General features: G+C 43.0%; 3 protein-coding genes across 5 annotated transcripts in view; 1 reads left to right on the top strand and 2 right to left on the bottom strand.

Annotated features, from left to right (window-relative positions):
• Positions 1 to 3,866, bottom strand: part of LOC147338508 (NACHT, LRR and PYD domains-containing protein 12-like) — a 60,531-nt gene extending 56,665 nt beyond the window's left edge. Inside the window, exon 1 of the mRNA XM_086297321.1 lies at positions 3,696 to 3,866. Coding sequence (XP_086153447.1) covers positions 3,696 to 3,748 — 53 coding nt within the window. The 5' untranslated portion in view covers positions 3,749 to 3,866. The remainder of the gene's footprint in view (positions 1 to 3,695) is intronic.
• Positions 3,867 to 8,684: 4,818 nt separating this feature from the next.
• LOC147338512 (CUB and zona pellucida-like domain-containing protein 1) lies at positions 8,685 to 12,166 on the top strand. Its single transcript, XM_086297569.1, is given in 12 exon segments — positions 8,685 to 8,757; positions 8,760 to 8,875; positions 8,954 to 9,015; positions 9,541 to 9,599; positions 9,832 to 10,022; positions 10,096 to 10,164; positions 10,166 to 10,204; positions 10,206 to 10,414; positions 10,416 to 10,512; positions 10,750 to 10,851; positions 11,744 to 11,945; positions 12,030 to 12,166. Coding segments are annotated over 12 exon segments (1,356 nt in total).
• A 911-nt stretch (positions 12,167 to 13,077) lies between these two features.
• On the bottom strand, positions 13,078 to 22,789 carry gpatch1 (G patch domain containing 1). Of its 3 annotated transcripts, none has more exons than XM_086297456.1 (20): positions 22,689 to 22,789; positions 21,384 to 21,518; positions 20,961 to 21,046; positions 20,508 to 20,668; positions 20,286 to 20,383; positions 19,736 to 19,794; positions 19,331 to 19,573; positions 19,103 to 19,250; positions 18,756 to 18,835; positions 18,459 to 18,675; positions 17,967 to 18,263; positions 16,406 to 16,584; positions 16,191 to 16,318; positions 16,004 to 16,092; positions 14,967 to 15,178; positions 14,517 to 14,889; positions 14,340 to 14,414; positions 13,932 to 14,047; positions 13,734 to 13,849; positions 13,078 to 13,320 (listed from the first exon to the last, which is right to left on the bottom strand). In XM_086297456.1, the coding sequence occupies exons 1-20, from the start codon at positions 22,756 to 22,758 to the stop codon at positions 13,287 to 13,289; spliced, it is 2,916 nt and encodes a 971-aa protein (XP_086153582.1). In that variant the 5' UTR covers positions 22,759 to 22,789; the 3' UTR covers positions 13,078 to 13,286. The 3 variants fall into 3 exon arrangements, with proteins under 3 accessions (XP_086153582.1, XP_086153544.1, XP_086153512.1); XM_086297418.1 differs by having other exon boundaries at positions 14,340 to 14,417; XM_086297386.1 differs by having other exon boundaries at positions 14,340 to 14,889.
• Between the last annotated feature and the right edge of the window lie 232 nt (positions 22,790 to 23,021).

The raw sequence follows: 23,021 nt of genomic DNA on the forward strand, positions 1-23,021 counted from the left end.
CAGAGTGGCTGTTTACGTTTTCCCGCCAAAACAGGTGCATCTTTTTACACACGCAGGACAGAGAGGCACAGGATTATTGCAGCCTATTTCTCATAGTGAGGACTCCCCTCAAACAAATGACCATAATTTCCTAACCGTAGGGGCTAGAGCGGTCATTCTTACACCGTTTTGTTCAGAAGAGATGGGGGAATCTTCCAGTGTTAACAATTTATCATTAAAATATGAATTATTAAAGATATTAGACTTCTAATGCACCATAACTGAGCAGAGCGAAGCAAAAACTGCCTTGACTTGCCCTCAAACAACGCTTTCTAACTCTAAATCTATTTGGAGTATCGATATCATTCTTTCACCGTAAGAGACAGCAGGCTTTGGTGAACAGTCATAGAAATTTTCAGGTCTCTGTGGAAATCCAACAAGAAGTTATGACGAGAGAAAAAAGTGGTTCATTTCCACAGTTTGAAATCTGAAGAAATCTGAGCGAAGGACAAATTTCCTACCCTCAAACAAGTCCAACTCATTTCAGAACAGTAATAGGTGAGAAAGAAATTCTTGAATTGTGAGCGTCAGGGGTGTCTGAAGATATTCGGGGACAAGCCTCATGTCTTAACTTTGCTTCGTTAAGGAGATATGACGATTCGAATATGCCTCTCATTACAGAAATCCAGCGGTGATTTTGAACAAGCTCTCCATTCACTTTATATGGAGAGTTTTCTGACATTGTGTTGGTCTGAGGAGATTTGCCAAAATTCTATAAATCCCACAACAATGATGGTGACATTTTCTGAAAGCCAGCAAAAATACCTACATTTTGATGTATAATTTGTGGAAGTTGAGTGAAAATTGAGCAAGTAGCAAACAGTTGTTCGGACATGAAGTGAAAATTGCAAAACCTTCAGTGGCACACTGGAAGCCAAGAGCATAGCAACCATAACAACGCATGTATTTTGTGAAAAATCACAATTTTGCAACTCAAAACTTTAAGAGGCATAAAAGTAAAACAGTAAAAGATTTGAAAAAGCTGAATTATACCTGAATAGCCCAATAATTTGTGAACATTTTAAAATTTGAATGGTTGTTCTAGGTGAAAGTATGAGGAAGTAGTTAAGTTTCAAAAACAAGCAAATTTTAGCAGAATTGCTGAAGTTTCCCATTCATTTCAATGGGACAAATTAAAGGAAAAAAGTGGAATATTTTAAAAAGTATAATAGTTAAAAATACCAAAAGATATAGCAGGAATTAGCAAAAATAGCTGAATAGTTTAAAGTTTGAACGGTGAAAATAGCACAAAAATTGTGGAAGTAGTTAAACGGCGAAAAGTGTACGGAAGTCCTAAGAATAATAATAAAGAATAAAGAGAAACAGGAACTCAATAGTGTGGATGCTTAAAGCATCCACACAATAAAGAGAAACAGGAACTCAATAGTGTGGATGCTTAAAGCATCCACACAATAAAGGATAAAGAATAAAGAGAAACAGGATCTCAATAGTGTGGATGCCTACGGCATCCACCCAAATATAGTCCAAACAGGTAAGGTGTAATTGTATTATGAGCCATAGTGCTTGGTCTGTTTGTCCTATATAAATCAATTGCAGTTAGAGGCTACATTAATTTCCCCTCTGTAAGCACTTATTGAAATTATCTGAGCACATTACAAGTACATATTTGCTTACTCTGTATGCTCAAATGTGACCCGTTATAACCAACAGAAAAAAAGCGGAGGCCTGAAAAACAGGGGGAGGTCCTCCACCACCACCACTCACAGAGGCTGAGCAGTTGGCTTCCACATTTGTGATAATGTTGGCAGCATCACATATGATCTTCACAGTGCAGAGGACACAAATTAGCATCCATTACTATAATGAAATAATTTGTTAGTTTGAAATGCTACAGGGAACTATGTACCTGTACATTAATGCTGTGGAAAGACTTCCTGTTCACATAGTCTCCTTCATTTACTGAAGGAGCAATGATTGGAATGTGAGTGCCATCTGTACAGCCAATCACGCCTGGGAACCGTGAGAATAAATGTAAAATTTAAGTAGTAGTTCAAATATCACCACATCATGAATTAAGTTTCGTTCATCCTGATACCTGCAATTTTGTGGAATCCCTCTTTGATAAATCTTGTGGGTCTATGACCGGGGAACACCACAGACGAGTACAGGAGATGTTTCAGTGCAACTGTAACATTCCTGACTGCCCGACAGACGGTAGCCTTGGAAACGTGCTCAGCGTCACCAATATTATACAGAAAGCTCCCGTTTGCAAGAAACCGAAGTGCAATACAAATAATATGTACAGAACTGAGAGAATGTCCGCGATGTGTCACATGAGCAATATTAGGCCTGAGGATGTTATTCAAATAAATTATAGATTGTGCTGAAAAACGGTAACGTTCACACAGAAAATCATCAGGAAATGATAAAATGTCCAAACGCGCTCTAATCACTCTCTCCCGGCGGAGAGCTCTGCGGAGAATTTGGGCTTCAACATCTACTGGCTCTTCAAGGAAGGGACACGCCATGTCTGACACTTCCTACAGTCAGGTTTCCGACAAAGAGGCGGAGAAAGTTAGGGTTAGTTGAAGTAAACCTGCTAGGGGGCAGGTTAGCTTCACGGAGTGTGTTGTCATAGTAACTCGCTCAGAATTAATCTAAACTCGCTTTGTGAAACCGAAAACCCAGAGTTTTCGTTAACTCAGGGTATACTTACTCAGATTTTGCTCTAAACCGACTTCTTGAAATAGGGCCCTGCTGTCTATCTGTGTCAGATATAAACCAGGTTTAGTTGTAGTTTGTTTTCGTTGTGCTGACTTTTTACAGTCACTGGTACTGCCTAGCTAGCATGACGGAGTTTATATACTGCTGGGCGGGTGCTATGAAGTCACTGATAGTAAATTTTATTTTATGCTTAAGGTTAGTTTCTCAAACTCCTCAAAATCTTAACAAATTGTGCCAATCCTTACATGTTGCACCAGGCTGATCTATCATCAAAAGTGGAGAAGTCTGTGACAGAGGAGACAGAAGAGCAGCAGAGAGAGATGGAGCAAGAGAGAGAAATAAAAGAGCAGGAGAGAGAGATGGAGAGATGACTTTATGTCATCCATGAGGGATGCATTTGACCTATGTTTCACATATTATAGCCCAACAAGTTTCTTATAGCAATTTAAATATGAGCAATCACTTTTTGGCACAACACCAGCTATTGCAGTTACAGCTTCTTGCCATTTTTTGTGTTTCTTTTTATCGCTGTGTAACTGAGTTCAATTGAAAGCCTGCATGTGCTAGTACCTCTTGCCACAAGTTCCCAGAATCCTTTGCGGTTTTACCCCTGAATGACGTCACATTTTTGGTGGGCCGGTCTCTAGTCAAAATGCCCGGGCCGATTTTTTGTCCCAGTCCAGCCCTGCTGATAAACGTCTGTACAGGTGTTTTTGAAGTAATAATCATCATAATCTCAAACTTCCAGGAGTAAACTCCACTGACACCAAGTCCACCTGTTTGTCCACATTCTTTTAAAGATTTCAAAGTGAAACCTTTTGCACGGATACTGTGGAATTTTCTCTTCTTCCTGTTAAACCAGTCCTCTCCCACTCAATCTTACTTGTCCTTTTAAACTTGTAATTGTTTCTATATACTGAGTTTACCTATGTTCTCTATTTCCTTCGTGTACATTAGAGACAGTATCTTACTTTGTGTCGGTCACAGACAGACGGCTGGATCCTGGAGACTCCAGATCACTCATCTTCAGTCAGTCTGAGAGAGAAACCAGCAGTACTGACTGTGAAAGGAGAACCAGAATCATGGTGAATCTCTTTTCAGGAGTCACATCCAAGACTGACAGAACAAAAAATGAAACACACTCATGGTCTCGTAAAAAGTGACTGTGAGGAGAAGGAGGCAGGCCTTCATCAACACAAATCAAACAACCTCATGGTCCTGGGCCAATGCAAGTCAACAGCTGCGAGCCACCAGTCCTCCCCTCAGTAAACTACCATTGCAGTTATACATAAATATACATAAACCATCAAGTTCCAGTCAAAATACATCCAAATCATTCAAGCTGCGCTCAACAGAAAGTTTTGCCTCATGCTCACCCTACCTTTCTGCTCATCAACATCAGGTGCCGTGAACAGGTGAGTGCAACCACATTTATCATCTACCACACCCATGAGACACGCCCCACACCCGTGCACCAATACAGTGAGTCCATTTAAACCAACCCACTTAGTCAAAAAGGAACAACTCATATGGCTCCTACATACCGGCCCCTAATTATTTTAGAGCAATAATTACATCATACTTACCATGTAGGAGACATATTGAGAAACATGATCATTCAAAAATACAATTTCAATTCAAAATAAACAAATACACATTAATACAAAGAGACATTTGAAAAAGTCAATCTTCATGACTCTTCTGCTTCCTGTAGAAGACACACTTTAGTCATCGGCCTGTCCAAACAACCAGTCTTTGTTTTAACACGAACCTGACGTACAAGTCCTTTACCGTCAGAAATTGCTTCCACAATCCTTCCAGTCACCTAAGAGTTACGAGGCGCAGAATCATCGACAACGATAACCACATCCCCAGGAATGAAGTTCCGTCCGATTCTCTGCCACTTCTGACGCTCTTGAAGCTGGGGCAGGTACTCCTTAACCCAGCGCTTCCAGAACAAGTCAGACATGTACTGTACTTGCCTCCATCGACGTCGTCCATACACGTCCCCCTTCTGAAACACTCCTAGTGGCATCAATGGCTTGGTCTTAAGCAGCAACAGATGTCAAGACCAGAGTCAAGGCCTCCAAATCATTAGGATCAGTAGAGGCTTTGGTTATTGGTCTACTGTTCACAATAGCCTCTGCCTCACAAAGAACCGTACAAAGGCCTTCTTCATCCAAATTCTGCACTTTCAAAATGGAATTTAACACCTTCCTGACAGACCTTATGAGACGTTCCCAAAAACCGCCATGATGGGAACCAGCAGGAGAATTAAAAATCCACTTTATGCCCTTTGGCAGCAGCATCTCATGAATCTGTGCCTCATTCCATCCTTCCACTGCCTCTTTCAACTCACGTTCGCCACCCACAAAGTTCCCAGAGCACACTTCTTCCAGTGTCTTCCAGTCCTGGTCCAGTATTATGTGATTTCCTCTGGGAATATTCCTGTCCTGTTGCTGTCGGTTGCCACCAAACATGAACCCGAAATCACCAAAGAAGCTGGAGAAGATATCGCTGTGAAAGTTGTGGTGACCCTCTTTAAGCCAGTCCTCTCCATACATGTCATACTGTTTCCTTTTCTCCTTATCTGAGAGGACCTCATAGGCTGCCCCCAAGTCTGCGAACTTGTCCAGGGCTTGCGGGTCGTCTTGCTTTCTGTTGGGGTGTAACTGCAAAGCCAGCTTTCTGTAGGCCTTCTTGATGTCCCTGATTGATGCACTCTTGTACGGTGGCCCTGAGAGGCCAAACGGACTGCAACTTCAGAAAACACTTGCAAAAAGAAAAATGCTGCAAAAAGAAAAACGCTGCAAAAAGAAAAACGCTGCAAAAGCACACAAAGCAAATAGGAAAAAAGACAACGGAAATGTTTCTGGGGAGACAATAACCGAACGGACCAGTTGCACGAACCAAAACATGTATGTATGGCTGTATCCCAATTCAGGGACTGTTTCCCAATTCAGGGTCTGCAGCCTTAAAGTACGCAGCCTTAACGGTCCTCAAGGGCCACGTATTCAAAGACTGCTGAGGCTGGAAGTGCGAGGCTTGTAGGCTTGTGAAATGGGCGGTCTAGCCTCCGTCGCGCTGCCCAGGTTGCCTAGCAACCATGATACTAACAGCTGGAAACGTTTCATACATCTTTGTTTGACAGAAATGAAGGAGAACATATTTTGTACATTTGTTTCTACATGAGCTTTGTGTGATGTGATAAGTATCTGAGGCTGAGACCACAGGACTGTAAAACATGATTGTTGGGCTTCATTTTTGTACTGAACAGTCATTTAAGATTAGCTAGTAAATAACAATTAGCTAATGTTGTTCATGAGACTAAAGTCATCTCACTTTGGTAATGTAAATATAATATGGCCAATATTATATTTATCATTATTAGTTATTACAGCAGTGAACATGAACTCTGTGCCAAACACTGAGCTTCAGTAAAGATTCAAGTTGCATTTATTTATATTTCCTATCACCTTAAATCTTCACTTAAACACAAGTATCTGTGACAGTGTATATACAGATGTATTATATATAAGAGACAAATATTGTTCTTTTAATATGTTGGCATTACTAAATTTGGCTCAATGCTTACATATGTGTAAAAAAATGTACGAGCTGTGAAAACTGTTTCTGATAAAATGAAGAGTAGACTGATATATGAAATATTCCTTTATTGGGTGAGAAAATCAGACCATGTCATAACTGCTGTAAGTCACACAGAATAGATATCAGAGCCTTAAACAGGCTGACTTCTGCTAAATGGGTCAAACTGGGCAGAAAGTCTACAAACACAGAACATCCTTATAGAATATGATGTAACACTATAGATCAACTTACCTCAGAATATATAAAGCAAATAAACAATTACAGCAATATGATGCAACAAACACAGCAGTGCTACTAATCCAAAATACTCAAAGCTTCATAGAACTGAAACAAACATTTATTTTTAGTTCCATTCTGCTGCTGATACATACTTTAGGTTTCTGAACATCAAACTTGTTGCTGCCTTTCATAGTGTGTAACTTGAAGGCCCTGAGTACTTTCTCCCACACTGGAAACACTGGGATGATCACATTATTTGAACATTACCTAATAAGACTGATTCAGGACAGACAGTTATGTTAAACTTTCCTAGCAGTCCTTCACAAACAGAGAACAGTCTGTCTATTCTCTCCATCTGTCAGCTGCTGATGGCTCTTCCTCCTCCTCTTCCTCACACACTGCTGAGTTTGTCCTGGTGGATCATCAGGGCTGCAAAGCCTCACAGATGATGTGCAGCAGTGGGTCCCTCAGTCTGTCCTCACTCTGGACACTTGCAGTCGTCACACATGGAAATCAAATGTGTGATAAGCTGCAGGATTCAAACACAAGTGTAACTTATAAACACATGTTCATACTTTTATTCCACAATCAGAGAGAAAGAAACAGAGAGAGAGTGCAGGACAGACAGACAGGTGACAGTCTCAGATGTACACACTGCTACACAACAGCACAGAGAAGCAGGATTTAGTGTTTGTGTTATTACGAGTGCTAAACAAGAAGAGTTCCCAGATGGTACAGTGGACACATGTGTGACTGCTGTGATTAAAGCATCTTTCTTTCAGCTTAACGAGTGAACCGTCAGCTCGTTCAAACACACGTTAAAGTCCGTTTGGCTCGACACCACCGAACAGAGGCAGCAATATAACATAGCTAACATTAACAGTGCAGTGAATCCTGCTTGTGCTGTGATATTCAGGACTGCAAACCGAGCAGCATCACTGACTTTCAGCTTGTTGTGTTTGTGGATATATGACTGACTTTAATTATCCACAAAATCATCACATTCTCTGTAAGATTAAGGTCGACTATCTAACGGCTAACATTTGCACATAAATAAGTGACATAATATTCAGAACTTACTTTTGAAAGTTTACTCTTTGGCCGCTCCACTTCTTTGAAGTGTCTCCCAGTCCCAGTGCACTTGTTAGCATGTTTTGGTTCGTGCAACTGGTCCGTCCGGTTATTGTCTCCCCAGAAACATTTCCGTTGTCTTTTTTCCTATTTCCGTTGTCTTTTTTCCTATTTCTGTTGTCTTTTTTCCTATTTCCGTTGTGCTTTGTGTGCTTTTGCAGCGTTTTTCTTTTTGCAGCATTTTTCTTTTTGCAAGTGCTTTCTGAATTTGCAGTCCGTTTGGCCTCTCAGGGCCACCGTACTCTTGCATTCATTTGCATCAACAGAAAGGAACAGAAAGTTTTGCCTCATGCTCACCCTACCTTTCTGCTCATCAACATCAGGTGCCGTGAACAGGGGAGTGCAACCACATTTATCATCTACCACACCCATGAGACACGCCCCACACCCGTGCACCAATACAGTGAGTCCATTTAAACCAACCCACTTAGTCAAAAAGGAACAACTCATATGGCTCCTACAGGTAAATGGCCTGTATTTGCATAGCGCTTTATAGTGTAAAGCACTTTGGGGTCCTAAGGACCCCAAAGTGCTTCACACATCCAGTCATCCACCCATTCGTGATGGCAGCTACATGTAGCCACAGCCACCCTGGGGCGCACTGACAGAGGCGAGGCTGCTGGACACTGGTGCCACTGGGCCCTCTGACCACCACCAGTAGGCAAGGGGAGAAGTGTCTTGACCAAGGACACAACGGCCGGGGCTCGAACCGGCAACCTTCCGATTACAAGGCGAACTGCCAACTCTAGAGCCACGATTGCCCGTCATAGATCATACAAGTAGTCATACAACTGTCTCGAAAAGCAACACTTAATACTTTAGTTTGTCTTAAGAACTTAAATGAACGCTGCAAATATTTTCTTAAGTGGATTCTTTTGCAACCCAAAACTCAGCAGCTCTATTCCATATATGCTTTGTTTTGATCTATAGACGCCTATTCTGTCCACATTCAGTGTAAGTGAGACCAAATTTCACCAGCAAAACGTTGTCAACATTTGCGCATGCAAGATCAAACCTGTGATGCAGAGGTTGTTTTGCCTTCATACAGAATACAAGATATCATCATCAGCGGGCCAATATGACCAAACACAGGACCACACATGATGAATTTGTCCTTCGGTGGATGCCATTAAAGAGTCACCTGGGAGATCATTTTCCAGTCTGCTTTGCTGTGGAGTCCGTGACAGGGTTAGCCTTTCATTCATTCCTTTAATGATGGAGTTAGTATGGGGACCAAAAACCATCAACTGACTCATTCCCTGTCTTGCAGGCTGGGTGTACCAGCTTTCCAAGCGTTACACATTCCCACTCACATGCCAACCCAACCTCACAGTAAGTTCAGTTCAATTCAGTTTTATTTATATAGCAATAAATCACAGCAACAGTCACCTCAAGCTGCTTTATATTGTAAGGTGAAGACCCTACAATATTACAGAGAAAACCCCCACAAGCAGATAAACCTCTATGAGCTAGCACTTGGTAACAGTGGGAATGAAAAAAAAAACAAAACCTTTTAACAGGAAGAAACCGGCAGAACCAGGCTGGGGGAGGGGCGGGGCCATCTGCCGTGACCGGTAGACGATGTAATGACTCATCATTATGTTAGGTGTTAAGAAAATAAACCATCTCCTGCCTGAAAAATGAAAATAAAGAAGGATCTGAAACAAATAATGACAAAGCTACCAACACTGAACTTTAACATGATTAATTCAGGTAAACACATAAAACATCCGGTGTATCCGTTTACTGGAAAGTAACCAGGCCCAAGTCTAATCTGCCTACGTGAATGATGGTAATTATAAATCCTCTCCATAGTAAAGTTGTTAAGTCATTGTTCATTAATGTTTTTTTTCTCAGGTCTGGAGTCTATCAGTCTGAGATGAGGTGTGCTATCCTGGATGTCAGGAAGGAGGAAAGTGAGTCTAAAGGCTACTCTGATGTCAACATTTATTATCTAACACTTGAAGTTTTAACATACTGGCAGTACTGCAGAGTGGTTTGAGTAATACCTCTCTTGTGAAGCACTTTGTAACATATATCTGTGAAAACTGCTATATAAATAAACTTTTACTCAGTTACTTTACTTGCTTACTTTAAATAGTTGTAATGTGAGTGTTTTTATTTTGACGTGTTATTGACTTGTTTCAGTTAAAACCAATGTGATCTGCACTGAGTCCACAATGAGAGTTGAGATTGACAAATCATCCTTCCGTGGACTCCACGAGGATCACCTGCGTCTCAGTGAACCCAGCAACACCCTCTGCAGCCTGGAGAGATACTCCAACAGCACTCACGTCATCGGCATCATCCCCCTCAGTGCTTGCGGCACTCAAATTGAGGTAACGAGGGCTCATTTGTGTCAACACACACACTTTTAGTTTTTCTTTTGGTTTCTTTTTCTTTACTCTACAGGAAGATGATGAAACCCTCATTTTTAAGAATGAAATCACCACAGTAGATGACAACACAGATCTGATCACCAAAAAAACACCAGCTGGAAGTAGAGTTCTACTGCCAGTACCCCAAAAAAAGGAAATGTGACGTTGGGCTTCACGGCACACAGGAAGAGCGTCACAGTGTGGGATAAAGGCTTCGGCATGTTCACCTACCAGTTTGAGTTCTACCCAAACAACCACTTCCAAAGAATGATTGATCCAAATTCATACCCTCTGGTGTATAACGTAGGAGAGAAGGTTTACATGGAGATAGATGCCTCCTCTACAGTCAACAACAGAGATTTTTGTGGAGTCCTGCAGAGCTTCGCCATATGACAACCCCAACTACCACCTGACCTACTCCATCATCGAAAATGGGTAGGCATGAGGACAGGTGGTGTATCAGTGAAGGTTCGCCTGTTTATCTGTTTGTACTTGAAGCAGTTACCTGAGTGCCTTTTAGAATAAAAATTTCTCTCATCTTTAAGAATTTCAGGTGTTATACAGAAGTGGAAGTCCATAGAACAAGGCTCTTTAAAGGTTTTTAAGGCATCAGGCTATCACTTGAATATTTGTGAATGGCACTGTATGATGGTTAAACAAGGATTTATGATGAAATTGTAAGTTGTAGTCTCTTTCTTTGCACTCCACTGTTATGACCCATGCACCAGACAACAAGAGACAGTTTAGGTTCTGCGTCGAGGCCTTCAAGTTCATTGGTTTGCACGATCAGGTTAAGAATGAGTTTAGACCAGACCTCTAAATACGTTTCACATTGTTGTGCTTGAGCGGCACCATCGGCTGGAACCAAATTCCTTGTATGTGTTTGCACATATACCTGGCAAAAAAGGGGGGTTCTGATTCTGATGAATTCTACACCCAAAACTCAAGCCGTATCTTTTTAATCTGATTAACTTTATTGCATACTCACACATCTCGTGCACACATTGCTTGAAATTTGCTAAAAGTTACCTAATTTTAAAAAAAGTGTATTATGCGAAGAAAACATTGAAAATGTGTCCATCATGGGGCCTGGTTTTGCAGGAAAAAGGCCTGCTTTTGTTTATATGCTATAGTTTGTCATTTGTTGTTTGCTCATGTGGCCAAAGGGCAGATGATGTTTGCTATCAGTCACTAGAATCCTCCTTCAGTATGTTTCAGTGAAACTTTCATGATGATTACCTAATGGGTTTCAGCCAAAATTGTTCTTAAGATCAAGATTGTATTTGTTGTTTTACAGATAATACCAACAACAGACTGAGAGGGCAGCTATTATGCTCATAATTTAATGCTTAAAATAGTTATTTCATTGGCTGGGAATACATCCTCACATTAGGTTTGACAGCATTTCTAGTTTTGGCTTAAGCATGAACTGAGGCTGCGGTTTGGGGAAGGCCTCAGAGGAGGCTGGCTCCCGGGCCGGGCAGATCTCCATGATCTCCATCAACAACTTGTAGCGCTGCGGACAGGGAAGCTAAATAAATAATCTCCATTTAAATCTGTGATGTCCACTTAACGTAAATTCAGTTTTTCCATCAGAATGTTTTAATGCACGTGCAGCACTTGGATACTGAGAGATTTGAGGTTGAGTGACACACACAGCCAAAAGTTTCACTTGCATTCAGGTTTACATCAGCTGTTCAGTGATGGTATGTGAAGCGGGAAACCCCAACACCAGGTGCTCACAGGGATGCATCAACTCCACGTCAAACGCTCACCACCACTCCCACTGCTGAAAGAGAGGGGCTGTCATGCAGACTGCACAGCACTTAATTTCCCAGGGTCCCCTGTGCTTGAAGAGGTCAGCAGACATCAGCAGGAGTGCAGGTGTGGAAACAGAGTCGGCTGCTTTGTTTTAGTCACTGTAACTTTGGATAACGCTGAATTAAACTGATCTTCTCTTGTTTCCAGGGAACGCCATGAACCTGAACCTGGTCTTCATAGCTGGATGTCTTCTTGCTGCTGTCGCTATGATCTGTGGCGTGCTCACGTTCAGGGCCGAAACATCGATGGTCAGATACCAAGCTTTGTCCTCAACTGAAAGTTAAAACCCTTCGTGTGCTCCAGTGGATGAGATGAAATTATTTAGATCAGCCTGCAGTCTGAGTCTGGCTGTTCATGTATCGTCTCATGTGTGAATTAACTGATGAAAATCAATTATTTTCTATCAGTTATTATTAGAATAGTACACAGCTTTGGGTGCATAAGCTAAAATGGGAAAGAGTTTGTTTTTTAAATCTATAGATTTACAGTATAATTTGAAATGAATCAATCCTGATTATTGATCCTGATCAAAGATTTATACAATAATGAAAGTCTTATTACTGTTTTTGTCCATGTTTACTTTCACCTGTCGACTGTGTAGCTCAAAGTCACAAGTGACATTTACACAACATATTCTTCATCCCACAGTTTCACAAACTGTGAAACAAGCTAACAAAGAGCTTGTTTGTGCTGCTTCTTCCTCCGGGTCTCTCTTGGAAATGAGGATATTTTTCCTTCTGATTAAATAAAGATGAAAAAAAATAGAACTGCTTCTGTCTGAGATGTGGTGAAACGTGGAATCCAGTAATTGTGACATATACTTCCATTTGTAACACATTTCTTACCAATCTGTAATCTTGGATTAATGTTTGTAATATTATATCAATGTCAAGCTTAAACGACGTCACACACAGAAGTCTCTGAAATCATCAGAATATGTAGCAAAAGTTCTAAAAGATCACAGTTTTCTCTTTGTGTCAATATCAATAAACTTCTTACAATGTAACTGGTAACGAAGGAATCTATACGGGGCAGCAGGAATGTTACCACAGCAACCCAAATCAGCTGTTCCTTTCCTTCTCCATAGTAATCGTGGTTACACGTCTTTTCTGTCCAATGTGGCCTTTTTGGTCTCGAGTGTAACCTAAGGTTTCATCGTTTGCAATCGATGAATGGAAACAGACTGTGACAGTGACATGTTCACCTCCTTTAAGAGAGAGTTCTTCACTTAAACACAAAACGTCAGTTTTTCGTGTGATTGAAGGTTTCCCAGCAGGTCAGTAAATACAGAACACTTGGTTATAAAGATTTTTTGTTATTACCTAAAACTACACAGCAGGTAATCTGTCAGGTGAAACAATCAGCTGACTGACGGTCCTCACAGAGGACAGACCTCCAACTGATTCACCACATCTGATGGGAGCGGATGCTCTTTAGTCTGGAAGAGAAAACAAACACACAGACAGTGAAGAAGACGGTTCGAGGTGCTTTGCATACGACACTAAATTCAGTGTTTAAAAATAAAAGCATCTGTTTACTAAACGTAAACACAACACTCCCCCCTCTAAGAGATCTGATAAATAAAAATGATATCAGAATCAGAAGAGCAGATGAAAACAAACTATGTTCTTAATTGAACGCAGTGCGTTTCTGTCGGTGAGCGATGGATTACGGATTTAAAACGTTTTGGTGGAAACAAAAAAAAGAGAAAAAAACTCTAAATATTGTTAATAATGATTGTTTTGCATACACAGCTTCCGACTTACATCAGCACTTTATAACAAACTAATTTCCAAATGTCTCCCACTCCATCAGGGTCATCTTTCGATGCTCTGACAGGTGACCTCTGACCTTTTTAGCAGCTCGTCTGTCGACACCTGTCCGTCTTCACCTTCCTGCTCGCCGGCTCCTCCTCCTTGCTCTTCTTCGGCTGCTTCTTTGTGCTTGTGCTTCTTGTGTTTCTTCTTCTGCAAAGAAAAAAGAAGTCACAGCTTCAGCGTGAGGAAGGAGCCATTTTATCTGATCTGATCCTTATTCTTCGTTTTCTACCTTCTTTTCCTTCTTGTGTTTGTAATGCTTCTTTTTCTTGTGTTTCTTCTCTTTGCTCTTCTTGCCCGTTTTAACCTCCTTGATTGGAGGGCACATGGAGGCGGCGCCCCCTCTGACTAAACACAGGAACAACAGGTAGAGGTTATTAATCCTCCAGCAACGCTTTTACGAAGCAGGATGCACTTAATGAAGTAGAAGCAGAAGAGGAGCAGTGAAAGCGTCGATGAACAGACGCTCTAGTTCTACACACTGAATGTGGATCGATTCACACGAATGTAACCCAGCTGAGCTGATCACAGAGAGACTGCTGTATCTATAAAAACAATGTCCACGCAAGGGAAACCATGTGACTGGGTCACGGTGAATAAACTTGAGCTGTCTGTTGTTGATCTGGTGGGTGACACTCACTCAGAGCAGCCGAGGGAGGCGGCAGCTTCGGCCCAAACTCCTCCTCTTCCTGTTCGGAGGCCTGAGTGGAAACTGCTGCTTTTGAAGGAGCAGAGAGGAAAAGAGTTAACAGAGTTATGCTCGACAGGGACGTGAGATTAGAGGAAAGGTTAAGGTGATTCAGCAAACTCAGAGTACCTGCTTGGTGACTGGAGGAGGCGGTGGCTGAGGAGGAGGTGGTGGCTGAGGAGGAGGCGGTGGCTGAGGAGGAGGCGGTGGCTGAGGAGGAGGCGGTGGCTGAGGAGGAGGCGGTGGTGGCTGAGGAGGAGGAGGGGATGCTGAAGAGGTTCAGTGGCTCCGAGTCCACTTTTCCTTCATCCTCCTTTGTCACCTTTTCTTCCTCCTCATCGCTGCTCTCCCCCTCTGATGAAGAGGAGGACTTCTCATCAGAGGAGCTGGCAAAGATGGCCTTAAACAGATCCATGGGAGGCCTGCTCTCCTCTTCCTCCTCCTCCTCTTCTTCATCACCTTCTTTCTTCTGCTCTGAGCTCTGCTGCTCTGATGACTTTATCTGTAGAAGGAAGGATAAACTCTTTAGATTTAAGGACTTCCTCGCCTGCTGGTTTGGACACTTTGCTCTTTCACTACCTCCGGTTTGCTTCCTGGAGCCTGATCGCTGCTGCTGATTGAGGCAGGTAAAGCAGGTAAGGCAGGCGTGGGGGTGTGCTCCACTTTGGTCTCGGTCTGGTTGCGTGCAGCACTGAGAAGCTCACCCAGCGGGTCCTCCTTCTTCTTCTCCACCTTCTGCTCAGAGACATCCCACCTGGACTTCTTCCCGGATTCTGGAGGTTTTGGAGGTGCTGAAGAGAAACAATGAGCTTAATCTGTGAGCACAAACACTGTGGTGTTAAACGGAAACTAAGAAAACATCAAATTTGTGTTAAGGCTACAAAGAAACTTAAATTCATGGAGGAAAAAAACGGAAAGAAAGTATCAATTTAATAAAAGCAATCACTTCAGTTTTCCTGTCTTTACTTTTTTATCCTAAATAAATCCTGATTGGTTAACAAACCTCAGTCTGAGGAACAGCAGATTTAATCCTTAAAACATTTAAATAAATTCTTACATAACTCTTCAGTCACACTGAGATATTCTTTGATAAAAATGAGTTCGGATCAGTTTTCATCTACTTGAGTTTTAAAAACACATTTAACTTTCATTTGTGCTGAAAAAAAAATCTGTCTACTTTACTGAGGTTTAGTGTGACTGTGACAGGGCAGGATGTGATAAAGCTGCTGCAGTCAGAAACATTTACTCGCTTTGGCTCATCGATGTGTAAATGGAGCTTGGGAGCTCGCTCACGTCTCGCTGTCAAAGCTAACTCTGCTTAACTGCTTCGTGCACTGACAGCTGCTCGTGTGGCCGACAGAAACAAGCCAAGCAGGCAAAAGTTGATACTGAAGGTCTGATCTTCCCTCTCAGCACACCTGGGAACATCTTTTATGTTTAAAATAATACTGAGCATTATTACAGGTGGGTGCTGTGGGTGGCAGTAAAGACAACATGGATTCAAACAAGCTTTTAAGTTAAAGAAACAAGAAAAGGGGCTTAAAGTTCTCTTACAGAATATTCTACTGCTTGCCTGTTAAAACTCTTTAGCGCCTCCTGTGTGTGAATGAAGTTACCTGCAGCCTCTCTGCTCTCAGTCACAGTCAGGAAATTGAAGACTGAAAACTTGTCTCTCTTCACTTTGGGCAGACCCACAATACCGGACCTGCAGGACCAATCACAGTGAGACTTTAGCTCAGCAGAGTTTGGATTTAACCTCGACGTTCTGTTTAGAGCTGATTCAGTCCGATCTGTGTGCCGTACCCGGGGTAGGGGTTGGGCACGTTGAATCTTTTGCAGAGCAGTTTGTCAGGATACCACTCGAACGTTTCTCTGGTCAGTTTTCCAAACATCTTCATCTTTACTGCAGACTGTTTGTCATCCAGGTCTCCCTGACAACCAAAAGAAAGCATCAGTGACTCCTGAGCTTACCTGCAGTGTAGGGGTGTGGTTTTTTACAGCACCAGGTGGCGTCCTACCTCTTGGTCCTGGCTGACCTCCACGCTGTCATCGTCCTCCTGGTCTTTGGCTCTGGTGAAGCGGGAGGACAGCGAGGAGGAGGTGGGCCGGTACAAGATAGAAGCTCGGACAAACTCCTCCCTCTCCCGGCTGCGCTCCCACTCTGTCATTCCCGGGTCTAGACTCTGCTCCAGAGCGTCTGAGGGACACACAGAAGATTTTTACATTTTAATATCCAGGCGGTCTCTAATGTGGGAGCTTTAATCCAGCGTCTGTGTTAGCCAGTAATCACATATACGCACGTGCTCAGACACGTAGGAGCATTAACCCTCTGGGGTCCAGGGTATAATTGGCCATTTTTGACTACTTTTGATTTTACTTCTATATTTCACCGTTAAAAACTGTTTATCTTGCCTTGTTTGGTATCATTATTTTCAGCACAACCTCAAATATCTGAAATTTGAGTTATTTTTTCATTTTGGCAAACTATATTAGAACAAATGATCTAAATTCAGACAAATAATTCAAAATCCGAGTAGAAAAAAGTTATTTTTTACTGTAAAACCCACAAACATGTTTAACGAATCATTTTCATAACTTGAAATGCAAATAGAAATTGTACATTTCTAAAAATTATGCACAAGATTTGCAAACAACAAAGTTATATGGTACTATTCACCTAAAAATGCAGCCAAGGCCTCAGGCGTTTATATAACCATTTAAATCTATTTACAGAACAATCAGCTGTGCTGCATCAAATAAGAAGACACAAATTATTTGTGCCGGTCCAAAAAAATAGTTTGTGTTCAGTATAAGACAGAGGAGAACAGCACCGGCCTAAACCTGCAGGTCTGACAGCAGGAGGAGCATCAGTCCCGTTTTCCATGTGGGAACAGCGTTTACACTGGAATCTGCCTTTGGTGGCGTTTTTGAAGCAAATGTGACATTCAGCAGTATAACTGACACACAATACAAGACAATAACTACACAACACACTAACTACAGCCTCCAAACACGCTAAACGTCACTAATGTCTCACATATGAAAACTCGCTCTCTCTCTCACAGGTGTCACTCCTAAATCTTCCCCTTCTCCCTAAGCAACCAAGTGCCACATGTTACCATATCATTTTTTTGATTGGCTGACATGGTAAACTCTAACATCAAATAGGGAAGGGGTGTTTTTTCTTTCTTCACTCGTAAGCGGAGAGTGTTTGCGAGCGCTGTCTGTAGAAAACGCCGTTTTTACCGTTCTTCCTGCTGTAAACGCCGCTGTTTTGTTGAGAAAAAAACATCACGTGTATTTTTTATCATAACTCTGGTTTTACGTGGCCCATCGACACAATTCAAAAACTGGTATATAGTTTGAAGTCTGCACTTTCGACCCAAGTTGAAATGGCGACTCAGAGTCGCTGCATCTTGTAGCTGTGACGTCTTAAATTGGTCATGTGATTTTGACGCGCCGACGCGTTCGTCGACCCCAGAGGGTTAATGATGGTTTTTGTGGTTTAACTAAAACTGTACCAACTATATCAAAGGATCCTGCAGTGCATGATGGGACCTGCAGGGCGGAGCCTCGTACCATTGTCTCCCTGCTTGAGACGGCTCAGGTAGAGTTCGTAGCGTGCCTGCTTGCTGGGGTTTTTCTCAAATGGTTTGAAGGTCTGTGACGATGTTTGGATGCCTCTCCACGCTGCCAGAGCTTCCTGCTGGAGGCCGGAGGAGGCAGGCAGCACTTGTGCAGACTTCCCTGATGTCTGCGAGGCATGACCGGAGACGGGGGTGGAGGTTTTGGCCGAGGGCGGGTTAGAGGAGTTGCGGAAGCTGAGCAGGCGCTGCCTGTCCTCAGGCCTCAGCAGCTCCATGACCGAACTGGGACCTGATCGGGATGAAGTTGGGAAAACATCACCAGCAGCATTAACGCACTCGCCATCAGAATGGGACACGATGTCCTGATTATCCTACATTTTTAATTAATCTAGAAAAACTACATATAGTTTCAACCGTTTTTAATTTTCCTCATTTGTTGTTTTTTGCACTTCTGTGGTTGCTTCATTTTTCAGCCATCTCTTACCTTGCAGGGCGTCCTCTCCCAGCAGCGCCCTCCTCTGGCCAGAGTCCAGCTGGTGGCGTCCTGCTTGCTGGGGCTCCTCTTTGACCATGTGGCCTTTGGACACCCGGAGAGCCTCGGCCAACGCGGGGCTGACCCCGGAAAGATGCGAAACATCGACCGAAGGACGGAAATGATGGACTGGACGATAATCGCGAGGCAGACAGGGAGGCGGGAAGATCTACAGAGAGATACAGAAACATGAGGGGTGTGTCCAGGTACTGATGAGGACACGTGATCAGATATGTTGAAGCTCCTCACTGTTTTTTCCTCGAGGGGTTTCTGTGCCAGAGTGAATCCTTCCAGGATTTTGCCGAGATACGAAGCATCTTTACTTCTGACTGGAAGCAAAAAAAAAATCCAAATAATTTTCCATCTTACTTCATGAATGCTTTCATTTCAGTTTTTCATGGACAAAAGAGAGAGAGACATTATTCTTTAATAATTAAAAAAACTAAAAAATACACCTCTCTGGTGGAGAAAGTATTAAAAATGATTTCCCTGCTCTAAAATAAGGCTGACTGACAAAGAGCTTCTCTGTGTGAAAAAGCTTAATGACTGGTTTAAAAAATGCCTGGAACGTTCCAGGTTTTCCCAGGAAGCATTACCTTTCTTCTTAGTGTACTGCTGCGGGGCCGTCCAGCCGTACAGGCTGTCGCCCGGCTCCTCTTCTCCCAGGATTGTGTCGTATCTGGACATGGAGTCTCTGTGGTACACGTCTTCATCGTCATCCTCTAACGCACCCACGCCAAAGGCCTGCAGGTCAAAGGTCAGCAGCCAAACACTTTGTATTTAAAAAAGACAACCAAAAACACTTCTGGGTTTTGTGGGCTCACCTGTCCGACCACTCCTCCTCTCCTCGAGCTGCTCTTTGTGTCTCCGAACAGGCGATTCCTCGTCTCAGACTGAGGTTTAAACAGATCGATGTGTTCAGCCGTGCCGTGACCCAGCAACGCCAGGCTCGGGTCCAGACCGCGGTACCCCAAACCCTGAACTCCCAACCTAGGGTTGAAGTCCACCGGAGTTACATCCTTCGGGGCAAAGGTCACGTTCTCTGGAGCAAACTCCTCATCGTCATCCTGATGAGGCAGAGATTTCATGCACGCACAGGTGAAAATATGCAGCATGCATTATGAATTTCAGATTCATTATGCAGCATGCATTATGAATTTCAGATTCAGTTTAGATCGTCCTCCATCAGGTTCTGTGTTAAAATATTCTGTCTAAGCAGCCGCACTCACCTCCGATTCCTCCGAACCAGCAGGGGGCAGCGTGCAGCCGTAAACTTTACCTCCACCGTCTGTCAGGAGGACAAAGTGTCAGTATTTACACATTATAACTAACACCAGACAGATACAGGATTCATGCTGAAATGAAACACAGCATAAGGGGAAGTAGGAAAAACAGAATTTAAAAAACCGGCATCAAACATCAAAGCTGCTGCGAATCTTCACTTGAGACGCTGAGTGGACTGATTCAGTATTTCATTTTTTCAAGTTCTGGTTTTAAATGATCCAAGACACCAAAGCTAACTCCACCTCCTCATCGGCAGCCTCAGAGTGAATGTGCTCACATGGTTTTTACTGACACAGTTTATTCTGTGTGAAAAGACATCAAAGACGGGAAAAAGCTTCAAGTTTCCGAACTCACATGAATCAGATCACAGTGAGCAAACTACAGGTGTGAAAACGCCCTAAGTCAAGTGTCACAGGGATTATTTTACCCTTTACAAACTCCTGAATTTCTCTTATTGGTCAAGCAACCTTGTGCCTGTAAAGATGACACACTTACCCATCTGCTGCCTGCGAGCTTTCCTCTTCACACGAGGCCCGACGCCCTGACCTTCCTTCCAGCCCATCTTCATCAGCAGCTCCACCCCGATGGAAGACCTGAGAGACAAAACAAACACACCTCAGAGCAAATTCACTGCAAACTGTTAAAGAGGGAAGGATGGTGCTGCAGAAGCAGGCTGCTGGGACACAGTTGGTGGGATGTGGGTGTGGCAGCAGTTACCTGGCAGGTGCGATCAGCTCCTCCAGCAGCGTGTCTCCGGGGATCAGAGCCGCCTGAGCGCTGATGGCTCTCGCCTTCTCTCCGGCCTCGTCTCTGCGGCTGGACGAGAACTCCTGACTGGTGGTGATCTCTCTGGGAGCGATGCCGTGTTCGCTGAAATCCTGACAAACACCAACAACGATGTGCATCAGCTCCACTAAACCTGAACCTCAAACCTCCTCACGTCTCTTCTGAAACATGTTCTGCATACCGGAAAGACCAAGCACTCAAACGCTGCAGCGTAAAAGCTATAAAATCAGCTTTAGATGATTTCCAGACATCAGACAGCTACTCTGACAGAAGCGTATAAAATGTTATTTGATATTTTAGGGTATTTGACGTTATTTGGATAAAGTCCCAGATTTTCTTTTACATGTGAATAAAAAACCTTCCCCTCTCTCTGGGTGGTTGTACCTCCTCGTCCATGAAATCTTCTGGCCTGGCATGGTGTTTCTCAGCTTTCTGTTGCCGTGACGACACAAAGGCTGACGGGGCCCAGCCTAAAAAGACACGGGGACGCCAAATGTCAAGATATGGAATCAAAATTAAAATGCTTGAGCTGAAAAAGCGGTTTCACTGTTTGCAGAACAACATCTGCGACGGACGCCAGCATCGCAACATGGAAGAAAAGTGGAGGACAAAAAAAAGAAAACAACACGCAGCTACAAAGCAGCCAGGTCTGCTCTAAAGCCAACTTCAAAATCAGAGGCTGGACTGAACCAAACACCGTTAGCTTTACGATGAGGGGACACCACCTCCCCTTACACGTCTGCATGCAGCGCTCCATAAATATCACATTAACTAAAATATGTGTGAACTCTACAGGAGGTGTCTCACCTTCTTTTGAGCCGACAGTGTTGAAGTATCCGGCTGAAAAGCCTCCAGTGAACGCTCCGTGGAACCTCTTATATCGTCCCTTCTCATCTTTGACTGTCTGATCGTGGAGCGGGACGGGCTTCTTCAGCGGCTCGTCTGTGAAAACACGGCAATTTTTAAATGGTAAACATTGAAATGGGAAAACATTTAAAATTGTTGTCAATTCTGTACAAAACAGAGGTTGTAGTAAACTATAAGGATTTGGAAGTAATTTATTGCTGATTTATACACTGGTCAAAAATGAAGCAAAGGCAACAACAAGACAACCCCCCAAAAAGCAGATGAGGGCACAGTCCATTGCTCTCTCCTTTTCTCTCCTCTTTCTTTTGCTAGCGTCACCGATGATCACCACTTGTCACTGCTGGCAGCCTGAGATGGTGTCTGTATCCTATTTGGGTTGCACAGGTAGTCCAGCTCCTCCATGTGTATCATCTTTGTCTCAAGAATGTGGAGGAGATACCAGGAGATGGAGCCGTAGAAGGTCATCACCCAAGATCGGCATCTGCTCCTTTGTGTGAGGAGCAGGATGAGCTCTGCTATAAGATGACCTTCAGCTGGTTACCCGTTTGCATGTTTCTGACCAAACAGTCAGAAAAAGACTTCATGACGGTGGCTGGAAGGTCCAATATCCTTCAGTGGGACCCGCGCTCACAGCCCAGCACCATGCAGAACCAGCGGGTCCACCGCCGGAGCCCAGGGTAGGCTCACACTGCGCTATGAGTTAACCACTACACCAGAGTCTGTGTAATACAATTTCTTTTTTCCTCCAACTAGTAACGACATTTACTGATATTCTTCTTTTTGTTTTCCCGCATTAAACACACTAAAAATAATCTACATCCTGTAACGATATTTAAGACACACAATGTCGCACAAAGCCACAGTATAGTCTTTACCGCAGTAAGCACACAAATCACACACACTGCAGCTTCAGATTTGAAGGGGAAAAAATAAATGGCAGCTTTCTCTACAACTTTGAGGCCGAACTGAAGACCTGATAGTGCTGAAACTTTAGAGATGAGAAATGGCACTGTATTCAGTAGTTATGTTCAACTACTTTAATCAGCAACATTAACATAAAGGGTTTTTGAATGAGGTCTGGGTTTCAAACTAGGAGGCTATGATTGCGCTTAGCTAGCTGCTCGTTAGCTGAACTCAGTGAAGTAGCGCTGCGAACGGCGCAGCTAGTAACGCTTTGCTTTAAACACCTGGGAGATTTTTTAAATGCAAGTAAACAGATGACCGAGATCATAAAATTCACCCCACCTTCTTCCAAAGGTTCCAAAGGAGTCCCGTAAGTCACAAAATCTTCATCGCTGTCGCTGTCGGACGCCATGATTTATTTTTTTACTCCGTTTACGGTATCCGCAAAAGGACAAACTTTGTGAAGTGTACTTTAGCGCTTTACAAGAACGGTTGGGGAAAATAGCGACACCTTGCGTTAGCTACAAATAACTACATCAGCTGTAACTACATTCACTCAAACTTTAGTAAAATATTTATGTGAGACACTTTCCCTGTTGTGAGGATATCTGTGCAGATATAGCTTGCCTTAAAATCAACAAATCAACAATTGTAAATATTTCATATAATTCATTT

The sequence above is a fragment of the Aulonocara sp. 'chitande type north' Nkhata Bay genome, linkage group LG1 (assembly GCF_057382095.1).
Source record: "Aulonocara sp. 'chitande type north' Nkhata Bay isolate Kocher_YH1m ecotype deep benthic linkage group LG1, A_spYH_male_GT1.1, whole genome shotgun sequence".
Classification (NCBI taxonomy): domain Eukaryota; kingdom Metazoa; phylum Chordata; class Actinopteri; order Cichliformes; family Cichlidae; genus Aulonocara; species Aulonocara sp. 'chitande type north' Nkhata Bay.